We start from the raw sequence: 14,403 nt of genomic DNA, 5'->3' as shown, positions 1-14,403 counted from the left end.
GGAAAAGGAGGAACAACTGTAATAATCTGAACAATAAAGATTTAAAAAATAAAATACAATAAAAATAAACAGACAAAAAACAATAAAGAATTAAAAAAAAATAAAAAATACTAATGGCATTAAAAAAAAACAAAAACCTGCCTAACAGTGGCTAATTCTGAAATGTTGGAGTTAGGGGTTATGAAACTTAGGCTCTTCATTTTATATCCATACACACAAGTAGACATGTTTCTTTGGAAAATGTATTTTATTTCTAATCTATATGTGAAAGGAAATAGATTCAATACAAGGCACCACATGATCCATGCTGTAAGACAGATACACAGTATGCTTGGGACTTGAAGAGGGTAGGGGAGAGTATTTGAATTGAGCTTCATAGAATGGGAAAGGTCTAATCAGACTGAGATGGGTAGGGCAGTCCCATAATCCCAGAGAGTGGAGCAGCTTATCAACTCCACAGCTGTTGCTGGCTTCTGAGGCAACAGACCTGCCTTGAATGAATTCTTCTTGAACAATTAGGTACATACTATATTGGGCAGGATTTCCTGTTTTCTTTCTTTTCCTCATTTTATATTGTGAGCTACCTGGGTCACAGCCTGGGGCTTGGGAAACACCTGCATCATCCACCCATCCCTCACCTGGACTGTGATCATGGATTGATCTGGAAATGCCCAGCTGGGCCAGTCCAGCCAGGCAGGGGCAGAAGGAGCCATAGAAACCAGCAGACTTACAAACAGAAGGCAGGCCCAGACAGACCTCCCCACACTGCTTTTAACTGTTTGTTTGTGTTTTTTTGTTGTTGTTGTTGTTTTTACTAGGGTTCAAGATTAAATATTATTAAACAATCAGATGACCAGATTGATCACATTTTTTAAAAATCACATTTTTGGGAAATCAGGATCAAATCCCTTTCCAATTAAGGGTCACATAACCATCATGTGTAGGAGCTTAAAGGGCCTTAGAGACTATCCTATCCAATCCCCCATTTGATGATGGGCAAGTTCGGGCCCAGATGGAGAAGGTACTTACCCAAGGTCATGGAGTTCGCTAGCATCCAAGTCATCATGTCTGGTTATACTTTAGCCCTCACTGACAAATGACCCTTTCTATGAGCCTGGCTTCCAAGGGGCTCCTTGGCACACACAAGAAGGCAAGCATATCTGGTCTTTGAAGACCTCAGGTGTATGAAACATATCTATTATTTCCATCACTCAATCCAAAGTTGCCCTCTGGCCTGCACACAGCCTCCCTGGAGTGGGGGTGGGACTCCATACCCATGATTCAACATGGGCCCTTCCTGTCCCATAGGCCCAGGGGCTCATTCCTGAGACCCCCGCTCCTGCCTTCTTAATCTAAAATCAGACTTTTGGATTGGAAAAAACATCTTCACCTTCCCTCATCCTGTTTCCTGGGCTAGTCATGGTGATCATTTTATAATCATTTAATAACTATAATTTGTGTATTACCTGGGAGCTTATAGAACACTCTCTCTCCTACTATCACACTTAGTTCCCACAACAACCCAAGAGTTGGGTATTTGGATCCTCATTTTAAAATTGAGAAAACTGAGGCTCAGAGAGGTGATTATACAGTTAATAAGTGACAGAATTCAGACCCAGAGCTGTCTGAATTCTCCAGAAACAGCTCTTTCTGACAGTTTAGGGCTACCTTTTTTGCTTGTTTCTTGGCAAGGATGGATGGCCAGATCTTTGGGTAGAGGGATGGACCAAATAGTTTCTAGCTTTCTCTCTAGGGCTGGCTCTGTATTAAACATGAGGATACAGAGAGGAATGAGACATAGTTTGTACCTCAGGAAGCCCAATGTGTCATTGAGTGCTTCTCAAACTTTTGCACCAAAGTACTCCCAATGGCTGAACATTCTACACACAGCCCGAAGGAGCTACAGAAGCCAATGCAGCTAGCCACAAATGAGAAATTCTTTTGAAGTCTCCACTTTCAGCTTACAATTCATGTAAATTTAGCATGCTATTTCATACCATATATCTATGCTTGTTTTAATATAAAAACGATATTTTCCCCAGATCTTTTAGGGAAAATGGACCATTCCTAGTAGGTAATTTTGAAAATATCTTCCTGGAAGATGTTCTGATTACTTCTGGCCCAGGGGAGACAAATAGCCCTCTTTGAGAAGCAAGAGACAGTAGTAAGATTTTGTGTGGTGAAGATGTTTTTACCCTGTAAAACTAAGAGTTTGGTAAAGAGGCTATGAACTTGCACATATGTGACACATGTATATGTGTGCCTATTAGAAGCTCCAGAGGTGGCCAGAGCTGTTTTCTTCAGGACCACATTCCTTTGGCACCCAAATAATACACACTTCTACTCTGCCAACTAGTTGTGAACTAGCCATGTACTGCAGCCCCAAAACCAGGACTAGAAGGGAACAATGAAGTTCTGGAGTGATTTTTTTTTTTCTAAAATACCTTCGCATTGGTTCTTTTAGTAACTTCGGTTGGAAAACAAGATGACATCCACTTCCTAGTGACAGGGAGCTGAGAGGAGAGAAAGCCAGGCAAACTTACAGCAGGTCATGCGAGGTGATGAAGTAGTTGCCCTGAGAGATATTTGAGGACCGGCAAAGAGCTTTCCTGCTTTTACTGGCTTTCTTAAAACAAAAAACACGCACTTTATAAAGTCTAAATGTTGTTCTGCCATTTGCTTGTTCTGTACTTAATTTATATCTGTTTTCTTCCTGATTTTATCTTTTTTATTTTAAAGGCAGGTTCTGAGTCCCAGTCTGGGCCATAGGTTAAAGGGATCAGGGCATCTCTGGGGGGGGTGGGCAGATGTGGTGATAACAGCAGTGAGATCAGAGGATGACAGCCACAGTGGGGCATGGTGGGGAAGGGTTGGAGATTCTGAACACAACTGCCCTTCCCTCCTTGAGAATCTCCTTTTTAGCCTTTTTCTCTTTCCAAACCTTGGAGGGCTTTGTGTTTTGTTTTTAATAACAAGGCTGTTCCCTTCCCCTGTGGAATGTCCTCCCTGTAATATCATGCTCCAGGAGCACGTGGACACAGAGTTGGAAGCCTCTGTTCTCAGGAGCTCTACTTCCTATGTTTTCATTTTTCTTCTCAAAAAAACCAAACCAAACCAGCTCTTCCTGTTTCTGAGTTTGGGATGTAGAAGATCACACAGCAGGAACTCTCTAGCTAACAGGTCAGAAGGGGCTTTGAAAGCTGCCCCTTGGCTGCCCTGCATGGAGGAGGGCTGCTTGAATGGAATTTAGTCTTATGGAAAGAGGAGGATGATAAGAAGAAAGGTTGTGTGTGTGGGGGGGGGGGGAGCAGCTCTAGTTCTGACAGTTTGCTCTCCTTTACCTTTTCACTTACCCCTACCACCCACCCCCACTAAAGCCTGGGTACAAGGGGGCTTCCACCAGCTGAGATGCTAATCTTTAGCCAATGGTGACTGCCAACTAGGAGTAAATTTAGGGAAAAGTCATCATGACTGTGAGTGATCAATTTAGGACCTGGAACGGTTCACTCTAGGGAAGAACAATTCTGGGGAGGACATTATAAATGAGTGGGGATTTGGGTTCTAGTCTAAGTTTCACCACCAACAAGCTGTCTGCTGTTGTTCAGATAGATCACCTACTTTTTCTTGACTTCAAATTCCCCAACTGCAATGAGAGCATTGTACTGTATGAGCTATCAGGTCCCTTCCATCTCTAAATACTAGCAGTTTAGTCATAGAGAAGAAGGAACATATGACTTTCATGAGACACCAAGGGGTGAAAATAGGACTGTTTAGTGGAAGTTGTGAGGCAGATTTTGGCTCAATATAAAAAAGAACTTTTGACTGAGTATAGAATGGAAAGGGATGCTTGACCATACCTGGAAAGTTTAGTGCGGGCCCCAGAGGGCAATTAGGAATGGTATAAAAAGGAGCCTGTTAGCCTGGAAGTTGGAAGTTGAACACTGGACTACAAAAGTGATCTCCAACATCCACTTTTATATGGGCTAACTACAGTCTCCAAATGAAAACTTCATGGGATCTCAAAAAGATAAAATAGATGTGGTTGAATAAAGGACCCCTCAACTCAGTTGTGCCCTCACTTCCTGCAAAGAATCTCGAGGATCTCAATATTAAACAGTTTTGAAACCCACTGCTTAATATCATCCTTGAATGCCCTTTCTGTCTTGAGATGTACGGCAACCTCCAAGTTTCAAAGGTTTGGCGGAAATGTGTTTTAACTGGATCTGCACCATTGGCTGAAACTACTGGACTCTCAAGACTCTATCGCAAAACAATTTGTCATCTGGAACAAATGGGAACTCTATGCCAATTTGTAATAGCTAGTTCAGAGCTGAAATTATAAGGAAGAAAGGCTGCTGAGAGGAAGAAGGCACTAATATGATTATCAAAAGCTCTTTTGCTATGCCATCATAAATAAAGGACAATCTTTGGCAGAGTCATTATTTATTTGAAGCCCTGTGCTTAGTTCTGTGAATACAGGGGTCAATCAGATGTAGCTCTTGTACACAAAGAGCTCATGTTCTATGGGAGATAAAGAAAAGAGGCAAATTCAGATGAGTGTGATCTGTTATAATAGAAATATGGACAAGATGGGAAGGGATGCCAGAGGACAGCTTGACAGGCCAAGTAGAGGGGCAAAGACACACCCAGTAGAGAGCCCAATATGGTAATTCATTATACATAAAGAAAATAGTGAGTTGTCCCATGGGACTCAGAAATGTGGAAATATGGTGAGAGATGAAGCAATAAAGATAGGCTGTTTAAGTTGTAAAGGACCTTGAATGCTAATGCAAAAGGTTGGAATTTTTTACCTTTTCATTTTAAAGAGAGAACTCTGGCAGCAATATGGGAGGAGGACTGGAAGGGAGGGCATGATGGCAGGAAGACCAGCTTGGAAGACGTAGCAAACATCCATGCCAGAGCTGCTAAGGACTGAGATGGAGGGCTATGGTAGTGTTGGTGGAAAAGAAGGGCAGATTTAGGAAACATTGCAGAGAAGTTTCATGGGCATGATTTGGTGACTGGATGGCAGCAAATGAGAGATGAAGGAATCCAGGTGATTCTCATGATTCTTGCTTGAGTGACTGGGTGGATGATAATGCATTAGCCAAGAAAGAGAGTCTTGGAGAAGAAGTTTTCCAGAAGAATGATAAAGAATTATGATCTTTAGTGTTGAGTGTGAAGTATCTGTTAGATCTTGTGGTTGAAGTGTCTGATAGCACTTCCCAGGTCCTTTCTAGACCTGTCATTCCACCTGCAACTTCCATTCCTTCCTGAGTACCTGCGTAGACATCCCATGCCAGGCAGCCCTTGCTCTGATCTTCTGGATTGGCCCAGGCTGTGAAAATGGCCAATGAGACTGTCTCAGAACATTTGCCCGATGTGATCTGCGTTTGTAAGCCGGCGCCTGACTTTGTGTTTTGCATTACTGCACCAGGAACCTGGGCTTCCAAGCGCCTTTTGACCACAAAAACAAAAAACAAACAAACAAAAAAAAGCTGTTACACTCCTCCAAAAAAAGCTGTTACACTCCTCCACAGATCTAGAAATCTTTCACCCATCCCAAAGAACATCTTGCAATTGGCCTTTGCACTGACCTTATCCCTGCCTCTCCTTCCTTTCAGTCTGACTCTGGCATGGTGGGGGTAAGGGGGTGCAGTGGAGGATGACTTAGAGTCAGAGTGCAGAAGACCTTGGGACCTTCTAGTTTAACCTCATTTTTCAGACAAGGAAACTGAGGCCCAGAGAAGGGAGACAACTAACTGAAGGTCACATAAGTTAATGTCAAATCTGGGACTAGATCTTAGAATTTTCAATTCACAGCCCACTGTTTTTGTCTTGGCGGAATTCACTATAGACCATGGTTGAAATATTTCCTATCTCAAATGATAATCAATTCCAGATATCCCCCTAACCAACTAGATCTTTCTACTATTCCAACTTGCCATGTAAAATAACTGTCAAATGATAGATAAGTTATGCCCTGCAAATGTTCTTCATACAATAGCAAATGCTAATTGACCAGATCTGTCAAGAATTAGTTACAAGAATTGTTTAATCATTTTCAAAAGAAAGAAAATCAACTGAATTATTATTCTGGTGATTTTCATCGGCTCAGCATTTCAGTCTACTGCCCTCCTGAATCTTGGAAGTGATGCCCAATAACAACTTAAATAAATGTATTTATTTTTATATTTTCTCTCTTTTTAAACTTGTCTCCATGTCCCCTCAGAGACAGAGGGAGGGGTTTGGGGTAGCTTATGGATGGAGTCTGGTACTGAAGCCAAGCCTGCGGCCAGGCTGGAGCCAGTTTGGTTGGGGACCCAGACCTCTTGTTACAAGCCAACTATTACCCGCCCCCCACCCTCCAGGTTGCCTCATCAGGAGCCTAGAGAGAAGCCCTGAATGGCTCCAGACAACAAAAGGAACTTTGTGTTTTGCATTACTTCTGGAAGCAAGAAGCCTCAGGGAAAATTTAGTGCAAGGAAGGGGGAAGGAACGTCAGCAGCCTCCTCACTTCTGCAGTTGCTAGGAAGGGGAGATAATGGGTTAAGCAAAAGTGTGAGGTTTGGAAGTCAAGAAGTCATTGAGCCCTGTCCAGTGTTGCCAATCAGTTAGAGTGTCGGCTCACACACCGAAGGGTCATGGGTTCAATGCCTGGTCAAGGGCACATACCTGAGTTACAGATTCGATCCCCAGCCTGGGTCCCGGTGTGTGCAGGATGCAACCAATCGATATGTCTCTCTCACCTTGATATCTCTCTCTCTCTCTCTCTCTCTCTCTCTCTCTCTCTCTCTCTTTCTCTCATTCTTCTCTCTCTCTCTCTCTCTCTCTCTCTCTCTGCCTTCCCTCACTCCCTTCCATAGCCACATCCACAAATCTCATAATTTGTGCCAGACTGTCCTCGGATCAGCCTGAACCAGTGTTCACTTTTGCCCTTAAATAGACATTTTCAAACTTTAACCTGAAGAATTAGCACAACCAGTCTCAGCTCAGCTCTGTAAGTGGCAACCTTTTCTGCTTGGCCCCACATTAAACCACATTCCTCTGTCCTCTGGAAGCCATAGACCACTCAATCGCCTGGTGCCCACCTTCCAGGATTCAGCACTGGCGACTTAGCCTGGCAGAGATATTCTAATGAGGCAACTTGGCAGCTGCAAATGCATTTGTCTGGAGGAGGAGGTCACTATTTCAGGGCCTGAGGGGTTCCCTTTTAGCCTTTGCAGCTGGTGTCTCTCAAATGGAGAAGTTCATCCTTCCCCAAGTATGGGCAGGCCACAGATCTTGTGCCTCCACAAGTCTCTGTTGCAAAGCAGGAACTGTACTCAGCAAGAAGCCCTGGTATGAAGAGGGAGGAGGCGGGGGTGGGGGTGGAGGCTGGGGAGTGGGGTGGAGAAGCAGATGTATGCTGTGTGCTGATCAAAGCAGTGTTCCTGCTTCTCATCTGTTGTCATGGCAATGCTAATAAATACCTCATCCTGCTGGCTCTTCGTCCTTTTTAGCAGCCACCACCCAAGAACTCAACGTCTTAAGGTGGAAAAGTCCTTAGGAGGTTACCAGATGCCCTCTCTGCCTCCTAGTAAGACTGTGCCCAAACCAACTGCAACTACTTGGGGAAGTCTTCAGGACTTCAAACACGGGTCCTTAGCATGTCACTTGTTAATTGGTGTTTTTCTGTTCCACACAAGTCCCCAATCCTTATTGCCACCTAGAAGCCATGCTCACTCAAGTCACAAGCTCATCCTGATTAATTGGAGACAATGGGAATGGCTGAAGTAGGTATGGAGCAAGGAGGATGACCTAGATGACTTCAGCAAAGCCAGGATGATGCCAGTTCAGGCTCTGGCAATAAATGCATTCCTGGCCAGTATCATTCTTTCTCTTCTTCCCCAAAGCAGTCATCTTCCCCTAGATGACTGTGTCCCCCTCAACAAAAGGGAGTTGCTCTCAGAATGACACCCACTTGTCCACACCCAAGTAGGATACCAGAGGCAGAAGGCAGATAGGCAGTCAGGCAGTTAAGCAGTCAGGCTAAAAGAAACTTGTTAGAGAGAAAAAGGAGGGAATTTTTTCCCCTCAAGGCTACATATATGCCCCAAGTCCTAACTAAACTTCTTGGTAATCTTCCAGATAAATCAAATGGTTGAAATACCAAAGACACTGACTTAAATGTCAAGTCTCTTTCCTTCACCCTCCACTTACCTGTTCCCTTTCCCAGCATACCTCCCAACTCTAATATACGTCCTAGTGGACAAAAGGACTCTGAGAACAAGGGAAGCATATGTGTGGCTGCCACTTGCTGGTAGCTCTTCAGAGAAATCCTTCCTTGGCTCCCTAACCAGAGAAAACCCTCCATCTGAGAAATGAAGAAGCTCTGCATGCTCACTCACCTCCAAAAGGCCAGGCCTGAGTAGTCCAGGAAATGCCCACTGGAGGGAGACAGAGAGGATGTCTCCAGATTTTACACCTAGGCTATTGGCTGTACTGCCCAGGAACCTAACTAATCAGCCAGCTCATTAGGAGCACTGAGAAACTAAGTCCCATTGCATGCCACTTGTGAGCCCCACCTCACACACTTACCAGCATTCTTCCTCCCCTGCTGCATCGGGAAGCACTGTAAAAGAAACAGAGAAGAAATCAAAGCATTGCAGATATCCATGCAAGTCAGAACTAGAAGGGATCTTTGCAGGCAGCAAGTTCAATCTCCCCATTTTACAGAAAGCTACACTAAGGCCCACAGAAAAGGAAATGATGTATGAGTGGAGCAAAATGGAACCTAGAAACCCAGACTCCTGGCTGCCCACACCATAATACTTTCTCCTACTCCACTGGCTGACTCCTCTGGTTCACTCTCATCACATAGGAAGCAGCCCCAAGTCAGGGGATTGGAGACAATCTTCACAGTTCATAGTACTGTTCCAAAGTCTGAAAATAAGGATTATCAAAGGAGCAGTTAGCATTGACTTGACACATACCATCCTTGGTATAGCAAAGTGTATTGGTAGAAAGAGTAGTATTTAGAATTGGCAAGCCCAAGTACAGGGCCACTTTCCTCTACTTATTGATTATGTGTCATTGGATACACAATCCCTCTTGAGTTTCAGTTTCTGAATCCACAATACTAGGATAGTAATAATACTGACCTCACAGGTTTTGTGAGAAATTAATGTACCTGAAAGCACTTTTTAAAATGATAAAGCACATTATAAATTCATTCATTCAATAAATGTTATAGAGTGCCAATGGCCTTCAAAGCACTGTGCTAGATGTTAAGGATATAGCAGTGATCTAGGCAGGTAAGGTCCCTGTCCTTGTGGAGGAGGGACAAACAATAAACAGGGAAACCAATAAATAAATAAGGAATTTCTGACATCACTAAGAACCAAGAAGGATAAACTTTAAAAAACAGGATGAAGCCCCGGCCAGCATGGCTCAGTGGTTGAGTGTCAACCTATGAACCAGGAGGTCATAGTTCAATTCCTGGTCATAGCACATGCCCGGATTGCATTGCAGGCTCTATCCCCAGTGTGGGGCATGCAGGAGGCAGCTGATCAATGATTCTCTCTCATCATCAATGTCTCTATCTCTCTATCCTTCTCCCTTCCTCTATGAAATTAATAAATGTATATATATATTAGTGCCCCAGTGCATGGATTCATATACAGTGAAAGGAAATTAATTAGAAGGTGGCCAGCAGGGTGGGACTGGGCAAGGCAGGCCCAACATGCCCTTGAGCCAACCTCCTGCGGTCCCTCCCTAGCCAGCTGCACCTGGGGCGGTGCTGCAGCTCAAAGGGCATCTGTGGAGTGAGCAGGGTCCCTCTGGCAGGTGGGGTCCCTTGGCCTGGCCTGTGGGGATCTGGCTGAAACTAGCTCTCCGACATCCCCAGAGGGGTCCCGGATTGCAAGGGGGTGGTTCTCAGGTGACACACCCTGGAATCAGACTCTCTCCCCTCTAGTTCCGTGGTGCATCACTGGAGAACTGCCACTGCCAAGTCACCACAGCTCAGCAGCTCCTGCTTTGAGTGTCTGCCCCCTGGTGGTCAGTGCATGTCATAGCTACCGGTCAGAGCATTTTCCCCCCTGGTGGTCATTGTATGTCATAGCTACCGGTCCGATGGTCGGACAGTCGCTTAGCCTTTTATAGATATAGATAAATATAGATGTAGATGTAGATGTAGATATAGATATAGATATAGATATAGATATAGATATAGATATAGATATAGATATAGATATAGATATAGATATAGACATAGACATAGACATAGACATAGACATAGACATAGACATAAATATACAGGATAAGTTAGAGAGTGACAGGGCAGGAGGAATAAAAGGAATGCTTTACTTTAGAAATGGTGGTCAGAGGAGATAAACTTTGAGCAGAGGCCTGAATGATAAGAAGGAGCCAGCAATCTGACAATCTGAGTACAGAAGATTTCAGGCAGCAGTTGAAGAGAACAGTGGGAACCAAATTATGCAAGGCTTTGAGGCCAAGGTGAGGATTTTGGCTTTGATTAAAATAACAGTAGGTAGCCATTGGAGGGTGTAGAGCTGGAGAACAACAAGATGTGATTTCTGCGTTAAAATGATCATTCTGGCTGCTGTGTGGGGAATGGATTGTGGAATGAGAATGAAAGCAGGGGGATCTTTTAGGAGGCTTTTGCAATAGTTAGATAAGCAATTTCAGTGGCTTTGTCTAAAAAAATAGTGGTAGAAATGTTAATTCAATAGTTAAGAAGGAAAGGAAAAAGGGTTTCCCTTATAGATAGAAGATCTTCTTGCCTCTTCTGCTTTTGTGCAGCCAGCCTCTAAACCAAACAAAGGTTATCAGAAAAGAGTTTGCCACAGTATTTTTCATCTCTCTTATCCTCTGAACAATGATTACTATACCAGGTGCAGGCAACAATGATCTCTAATCCTTGGAGATTTAGAGCACCCTAAAATGACTAAAGGTCAGACCCATCCTGGTAGACCACCAGACAACCTGGTGAATCTTCAACCCACAATTGGCCACAGGAGAGAGCAGAGATAGGAGGCAACTCCCACCCCATGTTCATTGACAAGGCCCTTGAGGGATGTTAGTGTGAAGGAAATAAAAAATTCTGGAATGAGGTAAGTGTCAAAAGAGGAGTAAGACCAATCAAAAGAGGCAAATATGAAATTTCCCTACAAAGCTACAAATTACACCTATTTAGGATTCAGCAAGTCAATATAATTCTCACTAGTGGACAAAGGCTAGTAAAAAGAAAAGATGAAGGGAGTCCTAAATGTGACAATTCTAGGAAATTAGGGGAAGAATTGACAGGAGGGACAGACTGTTCTGAGGTCCTATTCATATTAAATTCCCTTCTCTTCAACCCTGCCTCAACCTATCATACGTATAACAGAATTAAAGATAGTTCAGGAGCTAACTTGGTTTTAAATTTACAGGATACAAATAAGTGACCTTGTTCAACTGTTACAATAATCTGCATGGTAGGCTTTATTATCATCATGTGACACATGAGAAAAAAAAACAAGGCCCAGAGGAAGTGAAATGACTTACCCAAGGTCACATAGTTAGTAAATGTCAGAACCGAGCTTACACTAATTTAGGCCTATGAGGCTGCCAATTTTATGTTATCCTATTTTTTTCTCTCTGCAGTCAGAATAACCAGGACTGGGCCAGAACTATGAGTCCCACTCTACTTTGGACCCTGATCCTGGCACTATTTTGGTAGCTCAGAGACTTACAGGAAAAAATGAGGCATGCACTTTTGTACCAGAAAGTTCTGCTACCAAGTAAAATCTCTTTTTGTTTTCTGCTTGTAGACAGCCATTCTGGAAGAAGACCAGGATTAGTGGTGACAGTATTTCCATTCATTCACTCATTATGAGACTCCTCATGGCCAAGCCCTGTCCTGGGTACTCAGAGATTCAACTATACCTGGCATGTTCCCTGCCTTTGAGGAATTCATAGCCAAGTTGGGGGGACGGTTGTAGGGCACGTGCACAAATCATCACAGTTGCATGTGAGTGCTGTTGGAAAGTATGAAGCCTTGTGGAACTGAGCAGAGGGAGTAATTAGTTGCTGAGAGTGCAAGTACATTGTCATGAGGACATTTGGGAAGAAAGCAGCATTTAGAACAGGTCTCAAAGGATGAATAGTAATGAGGCAGACAAAGAGGCAAAGAATATGGCAGGCAGAAGGAAGAGCATAGCAAAGGGCAAGGAGATGTGGAAGCATGTGGTTTGAGGAACTATATATAGTCTGGCTGGAGAGCAGAGTGCCAAAGAGAGAGTGAGAAATAAGTCTGGAGCAGTACATGGGGGTCAGATTGTGAAGAACCTTCTAAGTCACATGAAGAAACTTGAACTTTATGGTGAGCCCATTGGGGAGCCATTGAAGAAGTCTAAACAGGGGATTGACATAGTCAGATTTATAGAATGTCACTCTATATGTTGAGTAAAGAATAGATTAGGAATGGGAGTGGGGGAAGTTAGACAAAACTAGAGATAGGGACACCAGAGCAGATCAGGCCAGTGGCCTGTGGGATAGAAAGGAGGGAACCAAGATATGAACTATTTATACATTAGACCCAAAGCCAATGATAGAATGTGGGAGGATAGAGAGGAGTCAAGGATGAATTCACACTTCATAACCTGGGCAACTAGGATGGATGATGGGGCTGTTAACTGATGTAAGGAATAGATGAAAAGGTGTGGTTGGGGGCAGGGGGTCTTTCTCTTGTAATGAATCTCATTTGGACCTGTTGGATTTGAGGGGTCTGTGGAGCACCTGCTCAAAATTGCCCAGTAGGTGCTATGGTCGACCTGCAAATGCAAAGTTGCTCAGAAGCAGATATGGTCCCTGCCCTTGAGAAGCTTGCAGTCTAGTGGCAGGTAGAGTGGCCAGACATAAAAAGACAGATCAGGAGTTTTTGAGAGATTAAGGTAATCATGTTGAAAGAATGGAAAAGAGAAAGAGACAAAAGGGGGATGGGGCAGAAGCTGGTTGCTGCAGAAGAAGCTGGGAGGTCTGAGAGGGGTGGCTTGGAGACAAGCTGCAAATGCTACTGACAGGCTTTGTCCAGACTATGGAGTTCTCAGCTATCCTCTCTGCTAAACCTGTGGGCTTTATGACCAGCCCTCATCTTGTTGAGGGCAAGCCTAAAGACATTTTTTGTCCTTTCTTTGTCTGGTTTCTCTGCTTCCCCACAGTTCCTGGCCGGCTCTATGCCACAGGCCCAAGCCTGAGGCCAGTCATGAGAGCACGTTCTTCACATTCCAGCCTCCCCCAGCCCTCTCAGCTGAGCCATACAGAGCCCTATTCACAGCACCCTCCCTTCCTCCAGAGTGAGTTCTCACCATCCCCAGGCTGAGTCTGTGTTCTGCCAACACAGACTATGGCCACTGTGGGAACCAGGCTCCCCAGACTCCTCAGGAGCTAACTTTTCTGTCTCTTGGGGTCTCTCCACTGGGAAGGGGTGCAGTGAGTTTGGCCACTTGTGTGTGCATGAGTGTATGTGTGTGCTCTATGCACTCAGCCAATTCCTACAGGGTAGGCCTAGAATAGGGGCTGTATTGGACTGAACACAGGTGTAGATAAAGGCTGGGTCCTCAGAGGTACTCAGAGTCCTGGGTAGAGACAGCTGGGTATGTGGAGAGTGGTGTATGAACTGGGGCTAGATTGAGTGTACCACCAGGTCCTAAATTAGAGTATTAGTGCCATGGAGCCACTTTTAAATTCCATCCCAGTGGCCTGGGATCATGCATTACTGTTCAGGCTGTGATGTCTATTGGGAGTGGGGTGCTACAGCCCTGAAAGATGCCAATCTCTTCCCTGGAAAGGACGGAGGAGACCTGGCTCAGAGTAAAAATGATCAACACAGGCATTTGGCCTGACCATGTGACTTTGACCAATTCTTTGCTGGGCTTCAGACTTGTTGCCTATATTGATAGGTGGGTCTCTGACAAATCTTACCCTTCTATCACAAGAGGATGAGGAACAATCCAGGCCAGGAAATGGCAATGGAAGAAATGTCTTCTAGAACTCAGGGTCTAGGATCACCTTTTTGAGAAATCCCCAGACAGTATATCTCCCCTTTATTTCCTCTCTGAGGGTATGAGTTATCCCTACTAGTTTGGAGTTAGGGGCCTCTCAGAAGGCCTGACTCCCCTTGCCTACCCACCAGGACTACTGTGGTCTAACACCCACTCACTCACCCCCAAAAGAGTGCCTGACCTACAGCCTCAAAAATGTTGATCTGCATATCATTTTATAACCCTGTGACAGAAATCCCTGCTGCCTTGGACTCTTTTCACCTTAATTTCCTCCTGCCAGTCCTGGCAGGGCCTCTTTTCCATCTTCCCCACTCCTCATTTCCTCACCTGACCCACAGGGCTTCTCCAGGTCTAG

At 44.4% G+C, this 14,403-nt stretch overlaps 1 protein-coding gene across 1 annotated transcript in view; it reads right to left on the bottom strand.

The window, feature by feature from the left end:
* Positions 1 to 14,403, bottom strand: part of STARD8 (StAR related lipid transfer domain containing 8) — an 83,667-nt gene that overhangs the window by 52,267 nt on the left and 16,997 nt on the right. Inside the window, exon 2 of the mRNA XM_079765062.1 lies at positions 8,581 to 8,614. Coding sequence (XP_079621188.1) covers positions 8,581 to 8,614 — 34 coding nt within the window. The remainder of the gene's footprint in view (positions 1 to 8,580; positions 8,615 to 14,403) is intronic.

The sequence above is a fragment of the Cnephaeus nilssonii genome (assembly GCF_951640355.1).
Source record: "Cnephaeus nilssonii genome assembly, chromosome: X".
Classification (NCBI taxonomy): domain Eukaryota; kingdom Metazoa; phylum Chordata; class Mammalia; order Chiroptera; family Vespertilionidae; genus Cnephaeus; species Cnephaeus nilssonii.
Note: the sequence above shows the minus strand (reverse complement) of the source record. Positions and strands in the feature narration are given on the sequence as shown.